At 53.3% G+C, this 23,956-nt stretch overlaps 1 protein-coding gene across 7 annotated transcripts; it reads right to left on the bottom strand.

Annotated features, from left to right (window-relative positions):
* Positions 1–415: 415 nt before the first annotated feature.
* Positions 416–23,595, bottom strand: LOC120395120 (nicotinate phosphoribosyltransferase-like). Of its 7 annotated transcripts, none has more exons than XM_039519284.1 (13): positions 23,394–23,595; positions 16,273–16,400; positions 13,386–13,468; positions 12,484–12,614; positions 12,245–12,360; positions 11,402–11,595; positions 10,695–10,835; positions 9,563–9,647; positions 8,177–8,257; positions 6,755–6,857; positions 4,402–4,559; positions 2,852–2,962; positions 416–2,040 (listed from the first exon to the last, which is right to left on the bottom strand). In XM_039519284.1, exons 1-13 carry the CDS (start codon positions 23,545–23,547, stop codon positions 1,981–1,983), a joined length of 1,545 nt encoding a protein of 514 aa, XP_039375218.1. In that variant the 5' UTR covers positions 23,548–23,595; the 3' UTR covers positions 416–1,980. The 7 variants fall into 7 exon arrangements, with proteins under 7 accessions (XP_039375218.1, XP_039375219.1, XP_039375220.1 ...); XM_039519285.1 differs by having other exon boundaries at positions 2,852–2,959; XM_039519286.1 differs by lacking the exon at positions 4,402–4,559.
* Positions 23,596–23,956: the final 361 nt, after the last annotated feature.

Genomic DNA, 23,956 nt, shown 5'->3' with positions numbered 1-23,956 from the left:
AAGTTGGGAATAACTTTTCAATACAAGAGTCAGGGTACAAATATGATCTGAAAACAAACTGATCTCTGTGCTACTAAACACACCTGAGAGGATAAACATTTAAAGAAACATTCAAAGATTCATAGATTTGAAGGCCAGAAGAGGCCATTACAATCATCTAGTCCAGGGGTCGGCAACCTTTCAGCAGTGGTGTGCCAAGTCTTCATTTATTCACTCATTTAAGGTTTTGCGTGCCAGTCATACATGTTAACGTTTTTTAGAAGATCTCTTTCTATAAGTCTGTAATATATAACTAAACTAGTGTATGTATGTAAGTAAATAAGTTTTTTTTAATGTTTAAGAAGCATCATTTAAAATTAAATTAAAATGCAGAGCCCCCTGGACCGGTGGCCAGGACCCAGGCAGTGTGAGTGCCACTGAAAATCAGCTCGGGTGCCGCCTTTGGCATGCGTGCCCCTGCTCTAGTCTGACCTCTTGCACAGCACAGGTCCCAGACCCTGACGCAGTGATTCCTGCAGCCAGCCCATAGCTTGTGGTTGTGCTACAGCTTCTAGAAAGCCATTCAGCCTTGATTTAAGGACTCCAAGTAACGGAGAATCCACCCCCTCCCTAATGGTCAGTTACCCTGTTAAAAATTCTTTTACCTTTTTGTACTTCTCTCAAGCTGGACAGTGAAAACAAGCTAACCGGTTCATTTCTCTCTCTTTCTGGTTTCACACTCTAGCTTTCAGGCACTGACTTTGGGTACGTTCTTCAGAGCAGGGGCCACATCTCTCCTTGTTTTGTGCAGCACAACGGGGCCTTTGCAATCCAAACATTTAATGGTTTGTCAATCACTGCAGGGGAAGCGTTTCCATCACGTTTAGAGAGAGATTTCATGAAAGCTCCACAAAGCAGATTGTGGGGCTCCAATCACTTGCCTCTATGCTGTTTACACTGTACTTGTATTTCTGAAGACCCTGCAAAGCCTCTCCTGGGATCTGCAGGCAAAGTGGGATTGGGAGAAATAATGGGCTTGATTCCTACTCAAAGATCCAACTGTAAGAGGTCAGTTTGTATTCTTAAACTTACAACTGAAGATTAAACTGCTGCTCCTGCAAGGAGCTCTGTGCAGAACCCCACTGGAAGCCCCCTGGCCACAGCTCATTTCAGGATTAGATCATAAATTTCCCCAGTTTAGATGCAGCCCATGGGGTTTCTTGTACCTTCCTCTGAAGCAGCTGGCATTGGCCACCATTGGACAGGATACAGAACAAGTCCTGGCCCAATACAATTACTGAGAGCCTACACTTAGCTATAAGCTAAAGAGAATTAATAGCCCTAGACTTTAAACAGAATTTCCTAATCAATGTGTCTATGATGAGAGTTTGATTCTGCTTAGGATGAATCTGCTGTTTCTTAAACAACTTTGTTCATGATGCACGAGCCCAGAGTAGAATCCAGCTCATTCTCCCATAGCTGGGATGGCTCTGCACTACTAACACCCCCTTATTTTAGGCATTAAAGTCAGAAGGTGCAACTCCAAAGACACGCAACAATCAGGCCTATTGAGGAAAGTGCCGCAGTCTGGGAAGGACATTAGGAGATACTACTTTCCAAAACACACGGTAGAGATGGCAGAAGAACAGCACCCGAGGACAGCTGCGGATCCCAACACTTAAGCCACACTGTTAGTAGAATAAAACTAGGCAGAGCCTTGCTGGATCTCTGCCCCCATCAACGCCTCCCCTTGCATTTCAAATCAGATCAGAAAAATCTCCTTCCCGTCTGCGCAGGTCCTGTTCGGGAATGTTTGCCGTACCTGTTGGAGCTGGACTGCCCTGTAGCTACTGCCCTGCACAGCAAAACCATCATTCAAAAAGGATTAGACAATTAAATAGAAAGGCCCAGGCCCTGAGGGCGGCCAGGTCTTTGTGCAGGTTAATTCGGGCTTGCACAGGTGCAGATTGCTGCTGGACGAGATGATGCAGGCAGGGCAGCTCACCGGCTGGATCGACGCAGGTCACTGAGGAGAAAGTGCAGCTTCTCAGTCACAGCAACCTGTGAACAGGGGGGAGATGGGAGGAAACCGGTCAGTGGTTTGATGTAAGATGCCACTCTTGTTCTCTTGTTGTCTCATCACAGGCTATGAGGGACGGAGCCTTGTACGATTGGGATGAAGGCTCCCGACTTGCCAGAGACCCCAGACGACGGGCAGAGAAGAACAGAAGGAAAAGGTCGGATATATTATCAGAACGGGCGCCTCCATGGTGGCTCTCATCACAAAGCAATGAACACACTCTAGCCAGGAAACACTTCATCCACCAGCGAAATGCAGCCACCTCTGCAGTGGAACAGGAAAGTCATTTAACAGCACATAGCAATGCTGTGCAGAGGAAATCCTGCATGAGCTGAAACTGCAAAGCATGTTTAGGGAGACAGAATGGGGAATGCAGCCAGGATTAACTCCTGCAAAAAGTGCCAGCGGGTCTTTAATGATCACAGGTTGTCAGGACCTCAGTTTTACTTCCCCTCTGAAAGATGCCACCGCAGAGGCACACCGCCCAGGGGTGCATCATTGAAAGGGGGCAGCACAACGCCCCCTAGTGCTGCGAGAGGGCATTCCAGAGAGCACATCTACTCAGCCACTCCCGTTGCTCCCTGAAGCGTAGCCCTCCTGAGTATTGCATGGACAGCAGGGTCAGAAGGAAGAGCACCACCTGGAGACCCTGGGTGCTCCTTGGAAGTCTCCCAGCCAAGTACTGATCAGGCCTGCCCCTGCAAGGTGTGATCCCAGGTCGAGGTGGAAGAGCTCAGCTCGAGAACGCCCTGCCGTTGGAGATGGCCTGTCACAGCTAGTTGGCTCACGTACCTGGTACGGCTCTGGGTCCCGGAGTCTCTTGTGCGCAGGGCTGAGCATGCTCAAAGAGGCTTGTGCGTGGCTCTTGATTTCCAGCAGGCTGGGAAGAGCCTGGCAAACCTGCTTGGAAGGGGGAGGACAGAAGGACAAAGGTTTGTATTAAAAGCAAGAGCTGGGCCTGAGCAGAACAGGGGTCTGCATCCAAGATGAAGCTGAGTTTGGGGGAGTTCAGAGCTGGGGTTTGCTTCTCCCCACATCTAAGATTTAATGTTACAACACTGCGATGGCAGAACAGGAGACAGTAAGTGTAAAGCGCCTGCATACATTCATTCTCAAAGCCCCTCCCCCCCGAAGATATGATCCCCACTTAGGGGGGAAACTGAGGCACGGTGAAGGGCAGTGACTTGCCCAAGGTCACCCAGCAAGCCAAAGGCAGGGCAGAAGAGAGAACCCAGCACTAAACCATGGATGCTGCTGAAAGTGAGTCATGAACAAACCCCCTAAGCTGTGCCGCTAATGAGAAAGTCCTAGCTGGGGCATCCCACTGAGCCACTTTTGCCTGGCTGCTCTCCTCCCACAAAGGAGAGGAGGTCACCTGCCTTCCCCCAAACATGTGCTGCCTTTCAAACCAGAGCATGGGATCTGCTGTGAAGAAGGCCCTCCGCACAGCACCGGTAGGGGCTGGTCAGCTCAGTTTGCCTGCAAGGCTCTCTAGAGACAGAAAACGAAGACAAGATTCAAACATATTCGCAGTTCCCCAGGGCACCCGATTCCTGATCGGCAGAACCACATCCCGCTGGGAACAGCCTGGGTGCTGCCAGAGACGCAGCTCAAGAGCCAGGAGGAGAGTGGACTGAGCTGTTGACTTTCCTGCACTCTCCCTTTCATCCAGATGACTCCCAAAGGCCTATTCGGATGTTTACTCTCTGTAGGAACTCTATAGACAGCTTCCCATCCAAAAGCAGCCACTTCTGGGGTGGAAGGTGGCAGCTGTCTGACTGCGCAAAGCAACACTACCCAACAGTGTAGGACAGGAAGCAATTATTACACTCAGTTGAAAATGGAGAGGTGGGGGGTCTAGGTGAAGGTAAGGTGAACACCCAAGTTTAACCCATTGACTCCTGCAATTTGTGCCAAGACGACAGTACCTTGATTTTCTGCCCCCTATGACAGATGATACAGCACCCCTAATATCTTGCTGGGGCAGTTCTGATTTGAAGGGAACAGTGCTACCGACCCTGCACTACTCTAAGACTTCTCTAGAGGTTTCTCATTCAAGTACCAGGCTAAGCAGCAGCCCGCTTAGCACCGGAGAGTCACGGCGGCAGGGGAGCCAAGAAATCAGCTAGGCAGAGAGAAGCTTGCAACTAGGGTGACCAGCCAGCAAGTGTGAAAAATCGGGACAGGGGGTGGGGGGGTAATAGGAGCCTATATAAGAAAAAGACCCCAAATCAGGACTGTCCCTACAAAATCGGGACATCTGGTCACCCTACTTGCAACATGGTCAAAGCTGCAGCAGCCCGAGGGCTTGCAAGGAGGGAGGGGCACACGCCTTTTCTGACCTGTCCATCTTTAAAGTAAGTGCGGTGCAGGATCTCCACTGCCGTGGGAGTCACCCTCCTGGCCACTTCACTCCTCCCCAGCATGCGGACAGCCACCTCCTGCCCCGCCCTGGGCAGGGGCTCCTCCTCCAGTGCCATGAGATCCATAAAGGCAAGACCTGCCAGGAATCGGAGGCAGACGTTAGCCTCCCAGGTTAAGGGTGTGCACGTGCTGGGGTTCAGAGCAATGCTACCCCTCGTCGGGGAGCTGTGCCAGTTTAGATCCAGACCAAGACCGTGGCTTCATCAGCCGGTGCCCACACTCTGAATGTGAGGCAATCTCCCTGGCGGGCACACGGTTAACCCGTGGGGGAGAGAGGTTATGAGCAAGGGATGTTGCAGGATCTCCCCATTCAGGTAGGGAGGGGAAGGGGGCTACACTGCTGCAAAGGTCAACAGTCCCAGCTCTGGGAAGCAGAACATGGGCCTGGAACAGCAGCTTTTCCGGACGATCCTCCGGGGATCCTGACACCGACAGCTGCCCTCAGCCACAGGCTCCGGGAACACCTGGTGCTTTTAGAAGCTGAGCAAACAGCAAGGACAGGGGATGCTCGGCCCAGGGGGCGGGGAGAGAGGAGGGGCTGGGCTGCTGAGTAGCCAGAGGACTTTACCCTGGCCACAGAGGTGGAACCTTCCTAGTGCTGGGAGAAATCCCAGCTCAGCAGAATCCCCCTAGGGAACGGGCACCCCAGCCCCAGACACAAGGCCAGAGGGAAACACGCAGGCGTTTAGGTTAGATCTGGGCTGTGACAGGGAAATGCTGAGCTCGACGTCCCTGGAGGCTGATGTTCTTAGGGTATCTCTACACTACGAAATTAGGTCGAATTTATAGAAGTCGTTTTTTTAGAAATCGTTTTTATACAGTTGTGTGTGTGCCCACACAAAATGCTCTAAGTGCATTAAGTCGGTGGACTGCGTCCACAGTCCCGAGGCTAGCGTCGACTTCCGGAGCGTTGCACTGTGAGTAGCTATCCCACAGTTCCCGCAGTCTCCGCTGCCCGTTGGGATTCTGGGTTGAGATCCCAATGCCTGATGGGGCAAAAACAGTGTCGCAGGTGGTTCTGGGTACATGTTGTCAGGCCCCCCTCTCCCTCCTTCCCTCCATTAAAGCAACAGCAGACAATCGTTTCGCGCCTTTTTTCCTGGGTTACCTGAGCAGACGTCTTACCACGGCAAGCATGGAGCCCGCTCAGCTCACCGTCACCGTACATCTCCTGCATGCTGGCAGACGTGGGACTGCATTGCTACACAGCAGCAGCTCATTGCCTTTTGGCAGCAGACGGTGCATTACGATTGGTAGCCACTGTTGTCGTATTCCTGGGTGCTCTTTTAGTCGACCTCGGTGAGAACGGTCGGGGCGCCTGGGAAGACATGGGGGTGACTCAGCCAGGTCATTCCCATCTTCTGCCGAGCACCCGGGAGATGACGATAGCTAGCAGTCCTACTCCACCGTCTGCTGCCAGCCAAGATGTAAAAGATAGATGGAGTGGATCAAAACAAGTAATTGACCTGGCAATGTGCACATCACGCTGATGAGCTCTGCATGGTCACCTGTGCTGATCAGCTCGCCACGCTGTCCAAACAGGAAATGAAATTCAAAAGTTCACAGGCCTTTTCCTGTCTACCTGGCCAGTGCATCTGAGTTGAGAGCGCTGTCCAGAGCGGTCACAATGGAGCACTCTGGGATAGCTCCCGGAGGCCAATACCGTCCACACTACTCCAAATTCGAACCAGCAAGGCTGATTTCAGCACTAAATCCCCTCGTCGGAGGTGGAGTAAAAAAATTGATTTAAAGAGCCCTTTAAGTCGAAAAAAAGGGCTTTGTCGTGTGGAGGGGTCCAGGCTTAAATCAAGGTAACGCTGCTAAATTCGACCTAAAATCGTAGCGTAGACCAGGCCTGAGTCCACAGAGCAGGCGCAGCATGGCTAGCAAGGCAGGCTTTCCTGCAGCACCGTACTCTCAGCCCTGAGAAGGAAAGACCCACATCCAGGGGGAAGGGCCAGTCGATCCCGGGCATTCAGCTGGGACTGCCAGCAAGGGGGCTAGTACGGTTGATGGGGAGTTTTAAAGATACCCTTTCATTAGTTGCCAATTCGGTTCCACGTGGTAACGGCCGTCACTACTGCCCTGAGCCAGATTCAAACCAGGGACCCAAAGCAATGGCCACTTGTCCCAGCTCCAATCCTGCCCCCCTAAATCCGGAGCCAGGACTCGGGCGTGCGAGGTGTGTATGTTTAAGACACGGTGTCTCAGGTCTGGATTCCCAGGATGTTGTTCTCATTTTGCAGGGCGAGCACTGGGTCAATGTCTCACCAGTGGCAGCATAGAGCCTGTAGACCACCTTGCTCCCCGGGATGGTCATCTTCTCTTCGTCTTCAGTCAGCTTCAGCTTGGAGCAGCCGTTCACCTTCACCAGCTACGGGAGGAAGGAGCAAAGATGAAAGGCTCCTCAGTGCCTACCGCACAGGAGATCTCACTTCTGTGCAGGGCCGTCCTTACCTATGGTGGTGCCCTGCGCCGCTCCCCGCGCAGGGAGGGAGGGTGCGCTCAAGGGCCGCAGGGGCAGGAGCTGGGGGGGAGGCCAGGGTAGCACGGGGGATTAGTGGGGGGCCTGGTGCCGGCAGCAGGAGTCAGACCTTCCCCGCCCGATGGCAGCGGGAAGCAGAGCAACCCGGCCCCAGTCCTCCCTGCTCCCAGCCCTGTCGCATGGAGGAAAGGGTCAGGCCCGCCCCCGCACTCACCAGCGGCGGCCCAAGTCCAGTGCGATACAGAAGCAAACAGGATAAGAGGCAAAATGTAAATGAGGATTTATAAATGGCTTCAGCTTTAATCACCTAGTGTTAATGACGGAGCAGGGGTGTGTGTGTACAGATATACACACACACACAAATTTAAAGGGGGGGGGGGGCCTGATTCTTTTCTCAGTTTACCCTAGCATAACTCCACTGCCTTGGGCATAAACTGGCTATGAATAAACTGAGGCTGGAAATGAAACGAAAGTTTCTAATCTTCAGAGGAGCAGCCTCTGGAACAGCCTTTGGAACAGCCTTCCAATAGGAGTAGCGGGGCCAAGAACCTAACTAGTTTTAAGATGGAGATTGATTAATTTCTGATTATCTGGGAGGGTTGCCTGTGATAGCAGGGAGCTGGACCCCGTGATCAGGAGGGACCTTTCAGGCCCATGCCCTATGGTCCTTACTCTGGATTCATACCCAATGTAAATGAGAGGAGAATCAGGCCCAGGATTTTTAACCTGACAGTGTCTCTTTAGTCATGTCAACAGGATGTCCACCAAAATAATTCCCGCGAATCACCACACTGTGAACTCACACAGAGCTTTTCATCCAAACATCTACGGCAGCTGATACTATCACACTCTGCATACAGTGAGCCAATGGCAAAATTAGGACGAGAGCCCAGCTCTGACGCCCAGTTCTCTTTCCTAAGCTCCAGGCCACGGGGCCTCTTTCCAGTCCCTATTAATGAAAGTGAAAGAGTCAAGCTATTTGAGAAAACGGCAACACCCCCCTCGATCACACAATAAACCCAGACAACCATTGCAGCCTTAACGGCTAGTATATCATTGTTGCCAGTTTCGTCAAGAAGCTGCAGGTTGGTGCAATTGCTAGGTTTGCACTGAACTCCAGGAGGGCTTAGTGTGTGCGCGTACGTGTAACGGAAGAGTAACAGAGCTGTGGACGAGCTCCTGTTGAACTATCCCAGTGAGGAGGTTACCTTGTAAACACAGCCCAGGGAGGGCTGCAGTGGGCACGTCACCAGGTTGGTCCCAATTCCGATCATGTCAATTTCATTCCCCTAGAAGAGGGGACAGATGACAAGGAGTTATTACTCGTTGGCTGCATCGCGGCAGAGTCTAGCAGCCTCAGTCCTGCCTGGCCCAGGACCCCGCTGCGCTAGGTACGGCACTAACTTGCCCTGAAGAGATTACAACCTCTGCGCCTTGCTAGCGCCTTCCCTCTGAGGATCTCGAGTTCTCTACGGACATCGGCCAAGCCCCACAACGCCCCTGGGCAGGGGGAGTACGGTGCCAACGGCCACACAGCGAGTCAGCGGCAGAGCTGGGAGTCAACCCACGAGTCACAGCCCCCTCTGCCCTGCTCTAACCACTGGACAATTCTTTTTCCCTTGTGCTGTATGAAGAGCCTCCCTCGACCGGCTGGCATGGGGCTGGGACACAGCTCACAAAGGTAGCATCCCATAGCGAGAAGCTCCCTGCTGAGGAAAACCCCTTGGATGAAGAGGACAGGACCCCCTTCATCTTCCTGCCCAAGTCCTGGACCAGCCACCTCTGCCCTCCCTTCTGTGATCACAGGGTCTCTGGCTGTTCCCCATCTTTGGGAACATGGTCATTGAATAGGAACATGGAATTTCTGGCCACAGAGGGCTCCCCATTGGGTTCCCAGAAGGGCACAGGCAGGAACAGCGCTTCCCATTTGGGAGCCTGGTGTCCTGGTAGTCATGGCCAGTGGCAAAGCCTGAAGCTCCAGAGGACGGCAGACTCCCACCCCAAAGCCGCTGCTGGCCAATGGGGAACGTCCTGCAGTCTACTGATGCCCTGAACCAAGGCCTGATTAATCTCTCTTATCTTGCATAGTTACAAGTTCTTCCCTGATGGTGGGGAAGGCCACAGGCTGGTAGCAATCAGGGAGCAGCCCATGCCCACTTGGACAGCTCATGGGAACACACAGATTAAGGGCTTGTCTGCCTGTAGGTAACCAAATGTTTGTCTATCTGCCCTGCTAAGAACCCTCCCGTTCCCCCATGTCTGAAGGCAACAGATTCGTTCTCTTCGCTCCTCAGGCTTCTCTACACACACAGTTATTCCAGAATAGCTATTCCTGATTAACACCTGTGGATGCTCTTATTCCAAGCGCCTTATTCTAAATTAGCTTAATCCAGTTTTCAAATGGATTAAATTAATTCAGAATAAGAGCAACTACACATGGAGTTAATCAGGAATAGTTAAATCCATTTAAATTCACACCCTGCCTTAGTCCAGATTAATTTTCATGTGTAGAGAAGCCCCTAGACAGTTTCACAAACAATCTGTAGCTTGAAACACCACCTCCAAGAGGCAGGTTAGTACTAGGACCATCTCACCTCCTGCATTAACTCCTCCAGGCTCCTTTCACTGACGTCATTGCTCACAGCAATGGGGATTGTTGCAAACCAGGGAACCTGGAAGCTGGACACAATGGAAGTGAGTCGCTATGAACGGCTGCAGGATTCTTACAAGGGACAGGTGCCGCAGCATTGAGCCTACAGCACAGGCTGGTTGAAGCTTTGCTAGATCTGAATCCTGGAGGGTGGATGAGTGTGGGTGTATGTGTCCCCATCGCAGCTCTCAGCCCAGCCAGAAATCTGGACAGTTTGCTCAGTTTATAAAAGTGCCCCCCGACCTGGGCACCCTGGAAACTGCCCCAGGGATCTGAGAGTCAAGCTGGGCTCTTTCAGGTTTGTGCAGCATCACCGATCACAAAGAAGCTGCAGACCAAATTTTGCTTTCAGGGGCATCTGTGCAACCCCATCGTCTCTCATGGGGTTCCACCGAGGGCGGAGAACTTGACTCTGTGACTGGGAATCAGTGAAAAACTCTTAGTGAAACATAAGCCATAAGGGAATCCAGCTCCCTTGCTCCGCAGTACCATCATCCTCCTCCTAATCTTTTATTATGAGGTTTGGTAACATCCAAATCTCCTGGATGCTTTTAAAACATAAGAGAAAGGTGCTGTCACTGCCGTGCAGGCTTATGAACTATGGGAACTCAGAACTCAGAACAAGGACAGAAAGTAGCCTAGGGACCTGGGAAGCTGAGGTGGGAAATGTAGTTTATAGAAGGGAAAAACTGAGAACAAGAATTCTAGCCTACGCCTACAGGTACTTGTCACTATCAGGGAGGGAGGGAGGAACATTTATTCAAATTAAAAAAAGAAAATGTACAAGGGGAGAACAGAGACGGCTGGGTGCAGTAAGGGGGTCCAATTCTTGAAAATCCAGCCCAGAAGACAGACAGACAGAGACAGGGATACCCTCCTTTTGGTTGGGTAAGATCTGACTGCTCATCTGACTCTTACACATAGCGAGTAAGGAGGGGCCATCGTCCAGGGTCAGTAACTGCCCCCACGTAGGAGGCCCCTAGCGCAGAGTCGACGTAAAGGGCTCTGTGTCTCAGCCTTGCAAGGGAGTTCCCAGCAGAGGGGTAATAGTGTCTGTTTAACAGCATGGCACTCACGCGGCACTGCAGGTCCGGAGCACCTGGCGAATCTCCCTCGCCTGCTTGCCGAGGTCTCCGCTGTCCACGCGAATCCCTACCGCGCGGTATCCCAGCTGGTTCAACGCCAGCGCCACGGCACAGAAATTTGGGATGCCACTCCTGCCAAGAGCAAGGAGGAGGATGGGTCTGGCTGGCAAAAAGGCCTGGGAACCCCACCCTCCGCAACACAGATGGGCCAAGCAGGCTGTGTTCAGGTCAGGGGTAGGAGACGATTCGAGGTCCCACATCTAGGTCAAGGCAAGGACAAAGGGAGCAGGAGAGAGGGACTCCCCGGGGTAGTCAGTACCAGAGGCTCTGCATCATCATCACAGCTGTCCTATCCCCAGTGTGTGGGAATGGAGGACCACGCGCCATGCAGAAGAGACGGAACACATGGGAGGGGTCCCAGCTGGGTTCTCTGGGGGGGTCTCGGCTGGGTTCTAAGACATCGTCTCAGAGATCCTGCATTTAACCAGCTGCCCCCGTGCCGGCTTCTTAACCCCACATACACTTCATATATAAACCCACAGCCCATTTGGACCCAGTCTGACCCCGTTCGCCATCTCTGCTCCCGCAGTCAATGGGACATCACTTTCACCAGTCACCGTGGAATCCTGGTGCCATGCAACAATCATGAAGCATCGAGCATGCTCAGAAAAGGCCACCGCTGCCCCTCTGCTCCTCACCCCATGATGGAGTAAGTGTCCACCAGCCCGTAGAAGTTGTGGGGGAAGGCGATGGCGTACGACATGAAGGCAGCCAGTTCCCCGTGGTTCACCCTGTCATGGGGGACCTGCAGGGTCTGGCACACCAGCCTCAGCCATGACTCAGCAAGGGGCAGGAAATCCACCGGCTCATCTCCATCCAGGGGCTTCAGGGTCTGCATGGGAAACAGCACCTCCATGACACTAATCACATCATCTACAATGGCCGCTTTCAGTAGGGCCTATAAAAACACATCTCGAGATACCTCAGCCCCCTGCTGGCTCTGAAGCAGCAGCTCAGTAGAGATAATTCCTAAATGCAGGCAATGATGATGCACAAAGGCCATTCACCTGTGTCAAAGTGACCAAACTGAGGGGGCTGGTGGCCGCTGCCAGGAGCCCAGGGTGGGTTCCTAATCTGTGTGAAGCTAGGAAGACTGTGACCACTGTTGGTTTTTCAGTCCACAGGTGGTGCCCCAGGGAGACTACAAGTCCCAGCATGCAACGCTCCAAGGAGGCAGCGGGATGGTTCACGGTGCTCTGCAAGGGCCTAGTGTGCTCCGACGACGTGACCATCACACTAGCATCGATCGCAGTGCATTTCCATAGCACGCGTCAGCGTAGCATCTAGGCACTAACACCACGGTTAGGGGGACAACTGCAGGGAGCAGGATGGAACCATATGGGTGGGGAGAAGTGAAGCTGAATAGGCTCCTAAGAGAAGAGGTGAGAGCCCCAGACTACAGCACAGGCCTCCACCCCCTCTCATCGCCGTGCAAAGTTATTAAACAAATCCATCCTCCCACCCTCGGCAGGGACACGAACCCGGGGCTGCACTTCCGCCAGCGACGTGAAGGACATGATGTAGGAATGGGCCACGGTTCCCCGCACCGGAACCCCGTACAGCTTCCCTGCCAGCACGTTGCTGGTCCAATCAAAGCCTGGAACGGAGAGATCAGGGGCACGTGGGCGAGGGGAATGCAGACCGAACGGGAGCAAAGGGGACAGGGAACGCCCTGCTGCGAGGAGCTGGCACGCTGGCCTGGCTCCTGGGCGAAGCTCACCCCCTATGTAGGAGTACTTGGATGCGGAAAGGCCCCCATCCGGGCCCTGGGCACGTCGCAGCCCCAACTCCAGCAGCTTCTTGTCTGGGCCAGCGAGCATGCGGAACCGGGCAGCGTTAGTGGCCACAAGGCTGGAAAAGGAAAAACCCAAATATTCCCTGAACGCCGACCCCGGCTGGACACCAAGCAAGGCCCAGGAAGGGTCAGGCCCCATGCCCATGAGCTCCCTGCCGACAGGGGCAGATGACACAGGGACACGTGCTGGGAGGCTCAGAGGGCGGATCAGTTTGACCGGACCATGTGGGAGCCAGAGGGCCCTGACTGGAGCTGCGGACGGATCAGGTTGGAGGATCTGAGTTACAGGGGCAGTAATGTGGAGCCAAGAACCAGGCAGCCCACCTGGGGGTCAGGACGAGGAGGGTGCTGTGGGGGAGAGGGACACTGCTCCAGCTGTCAGAGGTGGGGAGGGCGAGATGGATGAGGAGACCCAAAGGGACACACGGGAGACTTTGGAGCCCCACAGCCAATGGGAGAGGGAAGAGCAGAGATGCAGCCGGGGATCAGCACACAGACACCTGCACTGCCCTTGGGGTGGGGGGCAGGAAAGGTTCACAAGTGGCTGGAACCCTTCATCTAACACCTAGCCCCTGCCACCCCAGGAGCCCCACCCAGCACGTGCTGCTCCAGGGCCCTACAGCCCCCAGTGCCCCCCCACCCAGCACGTGCCACCCCAGGGCCCTACAGCCCCCAGCGCCCCCTACCCAGCACGTGCCGCCCCGGAGGACTCTACCACCCCCACCCACCACGTGCTGCCCCAGGGCCCTGGGGACCCTATAACAAGCCAACAGGTGCCGCCCTGGGGATGCTCCACCCACCAAGCTGCATGTCCCGGAGCCTCTCACCTGGCGTAGTTGACCAGAGACAGCAGCGTGGTCTCCAGGAGCTGCACCACCAGCAGCGGCCCCTTCACTTGCAATAGCGGAACCTGGAGGGGAAGAGCCGGGGAGAAGGGGGGGGGGTTCACCCCAGCTCATCTCTCTTCCTCACCTCACCCCACCCCCGCTCCCTGGCCCGGTGCCTCAAAGCCGCACCTGGCCCCCACATCCGTCCGATGCTCTCGCGGGACTTGCAGCCACGTCCTCGCCGTGCCTGCAAAGCCGCCGGAGCGACGCCCTGCAAGCCGGAAGCAGCACGTCCCTGAGGTCCAAGCAACAGGCCCCGTCGTGGGCTAGGGCTGGGCCGCGTCACACACCGGGGCTCTGGGCTACCCCGCTTCTCTAGCATAGCTGACTCCACCACCATCCTCTCACCCTGGCGCAGAACCTGGCCCACATCTTTGCCTCGTCCCTTATCCCTCCCCCTCCGTGCCTTCAATGTCTCCAGCCGTTCCCCTCTACTCTCCCACCTCAATCGCCGCAGCCTCCCTGACACCCACCCCGGCCCTTGCCGGCCCACACAAGCCCCCGTGGCTGCAATCACCTGGGAATTCCTCTAGCATTTCTCCCGCAGGGGCTTTCAGTTTTTAGCTGTAGTGCTGTATGCTATACAGGATCCTTAGCTGGGGATACCAGCTCTAATACAGAACTTTTTGTCTGTCAACCAGAAAGCCCTTTACAAAGGAGGTCAGTGAATTCTTAGACGTTACTCCAGCTGGGCTTCTAAGAACTCAGGAGCTTTGGGGTCTCCTCTCTACCAGATGGAGACGCAGTATGTCATAACTATAAAGGGAAGGGTAACAGCCCTCTGGTGTACAATCCCTCCTGGCCAGAGACACCAAAATCCTTTTACCTGTAAAGGTAAAAGGAAAGAAGCTCAGGCAACCTGGCTGGCACCTGACCCAAAGGGCCAAGAAGGGGAGAAGATACTTTCCAATCTTGGTGGGGGGAGGCTTTTGTTTGTGCTCTTTGTTTTGGGGGTGTTCGCTCCTGGGACTAAGAGGGACCCGACATCAATCCAGGCTCTCCAAATCTTTCTGAACCAGTCTCTCATATTTCAAACTTGTAAGTAACAGCCAGGCCAGGCGCGTTAGTTTTATCTTTGTTTTCTCAAATTGTAAATGTTCCTTTTGCTAAAGGGTTTACCTCTGTTCGCTGTAACTTTGAACCTAAGGCTAGAGGGGTCCTCTGGGCTCTCTGACTCTGATTACGCTGTAAAGTTATTTTCCCTCCTGATTTTACAGAGATGATTTTTACCTTTCTTTCTTTAATTAAAAGCCCTCTTTTTAAGAACCTGATTGATTTTTCCTTGTTTTAAGATCCAAGGGGGTTGGATCTGGACTCACCAGGAATTGGTGGGGGGAAAGGAGGGGGAATGGTTAATTTCTCCTTGTTTTAAGATCCAAGGGTTTGGATCGGTGTTCACCAGGAACTTGGTGGAGAAGTCTCTCAAGGCTACCCAGGGAAGGGTTATAGTACTTGGGAGGGAGCTATTCTGGGTGGGGGGGAGGTAGAACAGAGTTTCCTAAATGACTTAAATAATTTGGGTGGTGGCAGCAAAACCAGATCTAAGCTGGTAGTTAAGCTTAGAGGTTCTCATGCAGGCCCCCACATCTGTACCCTAGAGTTCAGAGTGGGGAAGGAATCTTGACACAGTACAAGGGGGAACATCTGGCTGGAGACAAAGGAAGGGGCCCCCCCACTTATTAAGTCTGGTTTTACTCAGTTCTCCCTAGAACTGATCGCACAAGCCAGAATCCCAGGCTCTCCAGGAATGGGTGGACATCCTCAGATGGTCTGCAGAGCTGCCTTTCTGTGACCTGGGGTAACTCCGTCTCTCACTAACACTCAGTCCTCAGCTCTTGCCGAACAAAGTCTGGAGACCTTTAACTACCAGGCTCCTACCTTGAATATTCCTGTGTAGCTATATATGGGCTAGCCCATCAATCATTCTGTATTTCCCTTCTCCTTCTGGGGACTTTTCTCTGACTATTTTCAGAAGCCAGAAGCCTCCATCCTCTCCAGACTAGCGCCTTCCTTTCCTACAAAGCATTCTTCAGAGTGGATAAGAGTCTTTTAATAAGACTTTAGTGTTTGGAGGGAAATGGCCCTGCTTTATTTATATAAGAACATGCTGCTCAGTGCACGCCTTAGTTTGCAGGACAAGTTCATCCTTCTGGTCTTGAAGAAACCAGTGTGAACTAAACCCAAAGTCAAGCTGGTTTCAGCTAACACAGCCAGAATCTGATTGAACTCTCATTGCACCAGCTCTCACTCACCAGCACTCACACTCGTGCCTACAGACTGAGACATTCAAACAGCAGCTGCATCCACACCCCGCCCACTGCAGAGGAAACCGCCAGTCCAGCACAAAAGGGCAGGACGGTCTCGTAGGAGAATCACAGAATTTGGAGTCAGGAGTCCTGGGTTATGTTCTCAGCTCTGAGCCCTGGGTGAACAATCAAACTTACAGGTGAGAGATGGGAGTGGAAGAAAAGCCAGGCGAAATGCATTGGTTGAGCCACCCACATTATATAACAATAGTAACCAGCTTGTATATCGCACCTTTCACCAGTAGATCTTAAAAGTACTTTACAAAGGACGTCAGTATCATTATCCCCATTGCACAGATGGGGATACTGAGGCACGGAGGGGTCATGTGACTTGCCCAAGCAGGCCAGTGGAGTAGAATCCAGATCTCTCCAATTTCAGTCCAATACTCTATCCACTAGGCCACCCTGACTCAGGAATAATTCACTTGAAGCCTAACGGCAGAGACCACCTGAGGGGTCTCAGCCTGCGTCCATGCCACTGCTTTACACCAAATCGCGCTGCTGCTGTGACTAATGCCCACCGTGGCGAAGACGATGGAGCCCTCCGGCGCAGAGGAGACAGTGATTTCGGAGGCGTCCACGGTGCGCAGGTAATCAAAGAAAGCCTTCTCCATGGTGCTGGGCAGGACCGACTGCAGGTACTCGATTTCTGGAAAGCAGCCAGAGATCGCTATTCAGCCTGAGTGCAGAGAAGGGAGGAGCACCCTCGCGCCCTGGGAGAGGTGTCCCAGCGGCAGGCGGGGTTGTGGGTTTAGATGATGTCACTACCAAGGTCTCCCTGAGGGCATGCAGGGAATTTTTTCCCAACCCCCATGTGTTCCCTAGCCCTCTACAGTCCCATCTACCCTGCGAGAACCACCTCACTGCAGCTCCAAGGCAGGACAGCACAGACGATCTCCACTGTGCTCTCGCCTGGGTAGCCACGGTCCCGAGTCCGGCTGCATCCCCGTTGTGCTGGGCTGAGGCACGACTGCAGAGGAGAGTTCACGCCACCGGTCCCAGCTCCACAGATAAGACCAAGCGCCACTCGGGAGCAGACGGGACCAAGCAGCTGGTCAGGGCAGCCGTGATAGCACCGTGCCGGCTGTGGACAGTGCAATTCTGATCCCAAAGCAGGGCCTCGGTGAGAAGACCACACGGGGGGAGGATGGATATAATGCCCAGTGACGGCTGAGGCACAGGAACGGCCAGAGCAGAGCAGGGCAGGGCTCCAGCTATCTCACTAGCTCGTCTCCAACAGCAGCCAGCACCAGCTGCTTTGGTGGAAAGTATAAACCACCCCCCAACGGTTGCGTCTGACCGGGGATGACCCTTAGAACATAAAAACGGCCATACAGGGTCAGAGCAAAGGTCCATCAAGCCCAGTATCCTGTCTGCTGACAGTGGCCAATGCCAGGTGCCCCAAAAGGAATGAACAGACAGGTAATCATCAAGTGATCCATCCTGTCACCCAATCCCAGCTTCTGACAAACGGAGGCCAGGGACACCATTCCTGCCCATCCTGGCTAATAGCCATTGATGGACCTATCCTCCATGAATCTATCTAGCACCTTTTTGAACGCCATTAGAGTATTGGCCTTCACAACACACTCTGGCAAGGAGCTCCAGAGACTGACAGTGCATTGAGTGAAAAAACACTTTCCTGTATTTGTTTTAAACCTGCTATCTATTAATTTCAATTGTTCTTGTATTATGAGAAGGAGTAAATAACACTTCCTTATTTACCTTCTCTATACTACTCATGATTTTATAGACCTCTATCATATCCCCCCTTAGTTGCCTCTTTTCCAAACTGAAAAGTCCCAGTCTTATTAATCTCTCCTCATACAGAAGCTGTTCCATAGCCCTAATCATTTTTGTTGCCCTTTTCTGAACCTTTTCCAATTCCAATATATCTTATAAATATGGATTTAACCTCCATGAATTTATCCAGTTCTCTTTTAAACCCTGTTATAGTCCTAGCCTTCACAACCTCCTCAGGCAAGGAGTTCCACAGGTTGACTGTGCGCTGTGTGAAGAAGAACTTCCTTTTTAAACCCGCTGCCCATTAATTTCATTTGGTGGCCCCTAGTTCTTATATTATGGGAACAAGTAAATAACTTTTCCTTATTCACTTTCTCCACACTACTCATGATTTTATATACCCCTATCATATCTCCCCTTAGTCTCCCCTTTTCCAAGCTGAAAAGTCCTAGCCCCTTTAATCTCTCCTTATATGGGACCCATTCCAAACCCCTAATCATTTTAGTTACCCTTCTCTGAACCTTTTCTAATGCCAGTGTAACATTTTTGAGATGAGGAGTCCACATCTGTACGCAGTATTCAAGATGTAGACATACCATGAATTTATATAAGGGCAATAAGAAATTCTCCATCTTATTCTCTATTCCCTTTTTAATGATGCCTAACATCCTGTTTGCTTTTTTGACCATCTCTGCACACTGCGTGGACATCTTCAGAGAACTATCCACAATGACTCCAAGATTTCTTTCTGATTAGTTGTAGCTAAATTAGCTCCCATCATATTGTACATATAGTTGGGGTTACTTTTTCCAGAGTGCATTACTTTACATTTATCCACATTGGATTTCATCTGCCATTTTATTGCCCAATCACTTAGTTTTGTGAGATCTAGTTTATCAATTTGTTCCAAAACCTCCTCTAATGATACCTCAATTTGGGACAGTTCCTCAGATCTGTTGCCCCAAAAGAATGGCTCAGGTTTGGGAATCTCCCTCATATCCTCAACAGTGAAGACCGATGCAAAGAATTCATTTAGTTTCTCCGCAATGGCCTTATCGTCCTTGAGTGCTCCTTTAGCACCTCGATCGTCCAGTGGCCCCACTGACTGGTTAGGAGGATTCCTGATGTATTTAAAAAAAAAATTGCTATTACTTTTGGAGTCTTTGGCTAGCTGTTCTTCAAATTCTTTTTTGACCTTCCTAATTATACTGTTACACTTCATTTGCCAGAGTTTAAGCTCCTTTCTATTTTCCTCATTAGGATTTATCTTTCACTTTTTAAAGGATGCCTTTTTGCCTCCAGTGTTGGGCTACTGAGGTGTTTTCCCTGCCACAAGGATGTTAAATTTAATTGTATTATGGTCACTATTACCAAGCGGTCCAGCTATATTCACCTCTTGGACCTGATGCTGTGCTGCACTTAGAACTAAATCAAGAATTGCCTCTTCTCTTGTGGGTTCCAGGACCAGCTGCTCCAAGGAGCAGTTATGTAAGGTGTCAAGAAACTTTATCTCTGCATCCCGTCCTGAGGTGACATGTACCCAGTCAGTATGGGGAGAGTTGAAATCCCCCATTATTATTATTGAGTTTTTTATTTTAATAGTCTCTCTAATCTCCCTGAGCATTTCAGAGTCACTATCACCATCCTGGTCAGGTGGTCTGTAATATAGCCCTACTGCTATATTCTTATTTTTTCAAGCATGGAATTACTATCCATAGAAATTCTATAGTACAATTTAGTTCATTTAAGATTTTTACTTCATTTGATTCTACACTTTATTTCACATATAATGCCACTCCCCCACCAGCATGACCTGTTCTGTCCTTTGATATATTTTGTACCCTGGTATTACTGTGTCCCATTGATTATCCTCATTCCACCAGGTTTCTGTGATGCCTATTATATCAATATCCTCATTTAACACAAGGCACTCTAGTTCATCCATCTTATTATTTAGACTTCTAGCATTGGTATATAAGCATTTTAAAAACTTGTCATCGATACCCCAAATGAGAGACACTCGGATTTAACCGTAATCAGCTTTATCTGCCAGCAGAAAGCACTCAGGAGCCAGGGAGCTTTTTATGCAGAATAAACACTTTGCATCTCTGTAGCCACTTCCCTCCCAGGATCTCTAACTGCTCTACAACCACCCTAGAAGGCAGGGGAGAATCCTGGGGAAACTGAGGCACGGGGCAGGGACATGACTTGACCAGAATAACTCAGGGGATCAGTGGAAGAACCAAGAGTAGCACCCAGAGCTCTCGACTCCCCGTCCTGTGCTCTAACCACTAAGCCACCCTTCCTCTGAACTAAGGACCTCATGATGCCAACGATTCTCTTGGTGTGATGTTTACATCTTAGTTCACCAAAGAGCGTCAGGTAAGATCTCTATTGAAAGCCTGTGTCTCACACTGGTCCTCACAATCCTTGCCAGAAGAGACTTGAAATGACCCCGAATGACCTTTTGTTTTCATACACAAGTAGTGTTTTTATAACATTTCATAACTCTGCAGCGCAGAACATATGGCGATTTGGATTGGACAGCGGGCGGGAGAGATCAATTAGCAGAAGGTTTGGGTAAAGGCTTCCCAAGCACAAAAAGGAAATAAATCAGCTGTTTATTTGTGAAGTCCCTTGATTTGGGGCAACTGATGAGGGAGACGAAGCCACACAGGAGAGACAAAGCTGCCGAGCTGGGGTAATATTTAACAAGCGATAACCCAAGTCATAGAAAGACAGAGTTGTGATTACTGCTACTGACTGGCTATTAATTGAGCACACACTGGCCTCACTGAAGTCCAGGGGAGATTTGCTATCAGCCTGGAAGGACGCCAGGATTTCATCCCCTCCCCATTCCTGTTTGTCTTATCCCCCATGATGCCCTGTTTTTATAGAAACATAGACTGTCACTTGCTACATGTTCATGAGGTGCTCTTTGCAATAAAGTCCTGTCCTGGAACTTCTGCGATAAATAATAATAATAATAATAATAGCACAGCTCAGAGACAGAGGGAGCAGGCAAAGAAAGAAATCTGGGCCGAGAGGAGTTGAGAGAGAGTGAACACTGAGATCTGATCTACACAGGTTGGCGCTCAGGGGTGGGAAAAATCCATGCTCCTGAGCAACGCAGGTTTGCTGCTTCTGACGACCTGACCCCGTTCACTCGGGGAGGTGGAGTTCCTATACTGATGGAAAAACCCCTTCTATTGTGGCAGTCACAGAATATCATGGTTGGAAGGGACCTCAGGAGGTCATCTAGTCAGGGGCGGCTCTAGCAATTTCGCCGCCCCAAGCACAGCGGCACGTCGCAGGGGGCGCTCTGGCGGTCGCCGGTCCCGCGGCTCCGGTGGACCTCCTGCAGACGTGCCTGCGGAGGGTCCGCTGGTCCTGCGGCTCCGGTGAAGCATCCACAGGCACGCCTGCGGGAGGGTCCACCAGAGTCGCCTGCTGCCCTCCCGGCGACAGGCAGAGCGCCCCCCGCGGCATGCCACCCCAAGCACGCGCTTGGCGCGCTGGGGTCTGGAGCCGGCCCTGCATCTAGTCCAACCCCCTGCTCAAAGCAGGACCAACACCAACTAAATCATCCCAGCCAGGGCTTTGTCAAGCCTGACCTTAAAAACCTCTAAGGATGGAGCTTCCACCACCTCCCCAGGTTACCCATTCCAGTGCTTCACCACCCTCCTAGTGAAATAGTGTTTCCCAATATAAGAACATATTCAACCTAGACCTCTCCCACTGCAACTTGAGACCATTGCACCTTATTCCGTCACCTGCACCACTGAGAACAGCTGAGCTCCATCCTCTTTGGAACCTCCTTTCTGTCTGCACTATGGGATTATGCCGGCATAACGATGCACCATCTCTCTGCTACAGTGCAGACCTGGCCTCAGAGCAGGGGCAGCTCCAGGCACCAGTGTACCAACCATGTGCCTGGGGTGGCAAGCTGCGGAGGGCGGCAGTTGGGCTGCTTTCGGCGCCATGCCTGAGGGAGGTCCACCGGTCCCGTGGTTTCGGCAACAATTTGGCGGCGGGTACGCCAAAGGCATGGAACTGGAAGACCTCCTGCAGGCATGCCGCCGAAAGCAGCCTGACTGCTGTGCTTGGGACGGCAAAATACACAGAGCTGCCCCTGCCTCAGAGTCAGGGAAGAGGCAGTTTACAGGGCGGGCAGTGTAGGAAGGTGGCACTGACACACGACAGGGAGGAGTCACCTTATAACAACCTAGAAACCCAGACAGAGGGCCCCATGCTCCCCCACTCCCTGGGCAAGCAACACTCAGAAACATGGTAGTGTCTCTAGTAATACCCTCCTCCTGGTAGGGACCCTGCCTGGGGCAGGTGAGGGGAACGCAAGGGCTGTGACCTTGGTTTGTGCCACACAGGTGGAAGCCCAGGGGGTTTGTAGCTCACCCCCCACATGAGATAAAACCTGTCCTGGCCATTTCCCCAGCACTGACATCCAGCTCCTAACACTTCCCTAAGCCACTCACCCCCTGCCTGTCCCCAACACTTCCCTGCCTCACCCAACCCCCACCTGCCCTCAACGCTTCCCTGCCCCACTCATCCCCTGCCTGCTCCAATGCCCCTGCCCCTTTTGCTCATTGGCACTGACTCCAACCTTGCCTGCCACCTGGCCCTGCCCCTACAACTCTCGGGCACTGACATCCAGCCCCTAACACTAACACCCCCTCCTCCACTTGCCCCGAATGCTCCCTGCCCCTACTCAGGCGGTGCTAGCTCACTGGGGGCCCCTAAGCGGGAATAATGTTGTGGGGGCCCTCCTGGGGACCCCCTCACACAACACACACTAAAAAAGCAAATAAAGTGCTGCCTTAAGCTGCTCAGGGCCCTAAGGCTTAGTCTGCTTATGCCTAGCGCCAGTTCTGCCCCTACAGCTCCCTGGCATTGGTCCCCTACCCTGCCTGCTCCCAGGGCTCCCTGTCACTGCCCCAAGTGCCCCCACCCGCCACCCTCCAGCTTCCTGGCACTGCCACCAATGATCTGTGACAAACAATGCCCTCCCTTAATGCACCCTGGCACTTTCCCCTATCCTGCCTGCCCTCCCATGCTCCCTGGCACTACCCCACCCTGCCTGTGCCTACCCACGCTCCTGGCACTGTCCCCATCCCAGCCCCTTATCCCGCCTGCTCGCTCCCCGGCCCCACTCTGGCCCCATATCCCGCCTGCTCGCTCCCCGCCCCGCTCTGGCCCCATATCCCGCCTGCTCGCTCCCACCCCGGCCCCATATCCCGCCTGCTCGCTCCCCGTGCACCACTCTGGTCCCATATCCCGCCTGCTCGCTCCCCCTGCCCCGCTCTGGCCCCATATCCCGCCCCCGGCCCCCATATCCCGCCTGCTCGCTCCCCCGCCCCGCTCTGGCCCCATATCCCGCCTGCTCGCTCCCCGCCCCGCTCTGGCCCCATATCCCGCCTGCTCGCTCCCCACCCCTGGCCCCCATATCCCGCCTGCCTGCCCCCGCCCCCATATCCCGCCTGCTCGCTCCCCGCCCCGCTCTGGCCCCATATCCCGCCTGCTCGCTCCCCCACCCCGGCCCCATATCCCGCCTGCTCGCTCCCCACCCCGGCCCCCATATCCCGCCTGTTCGCTCCCCGGCCCCGGCCTGCTCGCTCCCGGCCCCGGCCTGCTCGCTCCCCGGCCCCTCTGGCCCCTATCCCGCCTGCTCGCTCTCCCGGCCCCGGCCTGCTCGCTCCCCACCCCCGGCCCCTATCCCGCCTGCTCGCTCCCCGGCCCCGGCCTGCTCGCTCCCCACCCCCGGCCCCTATCCCGCCTGCTCGCTCCCCGCCCGGCTCTGGCCCCATATCCCGCCTGCTCGCTCCCCCGGCCCCGGCCCCCCTATCCCGCCTGCTCGCTCCCCCGGCCCCGGCGCCGGCCCTACCTGGCGGGCGGAGGCGGAAGCCCCGCAGGAAGGCCAGGCACTCGCCCAGCCCCGCGCTCAGGGCGAAGCCCCCCTGGAAGGGGCAGCGGCGGAAGAAGAGCTCGAACTCGGCCGGCTCCCGCTGCCGCCCGGCCCGCCAGTAGCCGTAGGCCATGGTGAACTGGTAGAGGTCGGTGAGCAGCGCCAGCGAGTCCCGCCGCCCCGGCTCCATTCGCCCCGGCCCACTGGGGAGCCGCGCACGTGCGGGGCGGGCGCCAGCTGGAGCGTCACGTGGGGGCAGAGGGGCGCTGCGGCCAATGGGAGCCCCCGCAGCCCGCAAGGGCGCCTGGGAGTTGTAGTCCGAGGGGGGCCCCTTGCGAGACACATGGGGCCAGTGATTTCCCTCCCCCCCAGTTTTGTGAGCTAGTTACATACCAGTTTAGTGACTGTTTGGAAATCTGAATTTAAACTGAAACATTAATACACACTTTAAAAGCATATAAAGTGTATGATAAAATATGTGTATCTGAAAAAGTATAATAGATTTGAAAAGTATGAACATAGACTAGCTTCCTTGCTTCCTT

This window comes from Mauremys reevesii, unplaced genomic scaffold (assembly GCF_016161935.1).
Source record: "Mauremys reevesii isolate NIE-2019 unplaced genomic scaffold, ASM1616193v1 Contig96, whole genome shotgun sequence".
In the NCBI taxonomy this organism is placed as follows: Eukaryota; Metazoa; Chordata; order Testudines; family Geoemydidae; genus Mauremys; species Mauremys reevesii.
The sequence above is the reverse complement of the archived record's forward strand: the minus strand, read 5'-3'. Positions and strand labels throughout refer to the sequence as shown.

Excerpts from the sequence above, each read along its gene's own strand:
- LOC120395120 (XM_039519284.1), bottom strand. The coding sequence starts at position 23,547 with ATGGCCTACGGCTACTGGCGGGCCGGGCGGCAGCGGGAGCCGGCCGAG. Across the intron at positions 4,560-6,754 it reads CAGGCTCTATGCTGCCACTG|GTCTTGCCTTTATGGATCTC; the intron begins GTGAGACATTGA and ends GATTCCTGGCAG. Across the intron at positions 2,963-4,401 it reads CTTACTTTAAAGATGGACAG|CAGGTTTGCCAGGCTCTTCC; the intron begins GTCAGAAAAGGC and ends CCCCCTTCCAAG.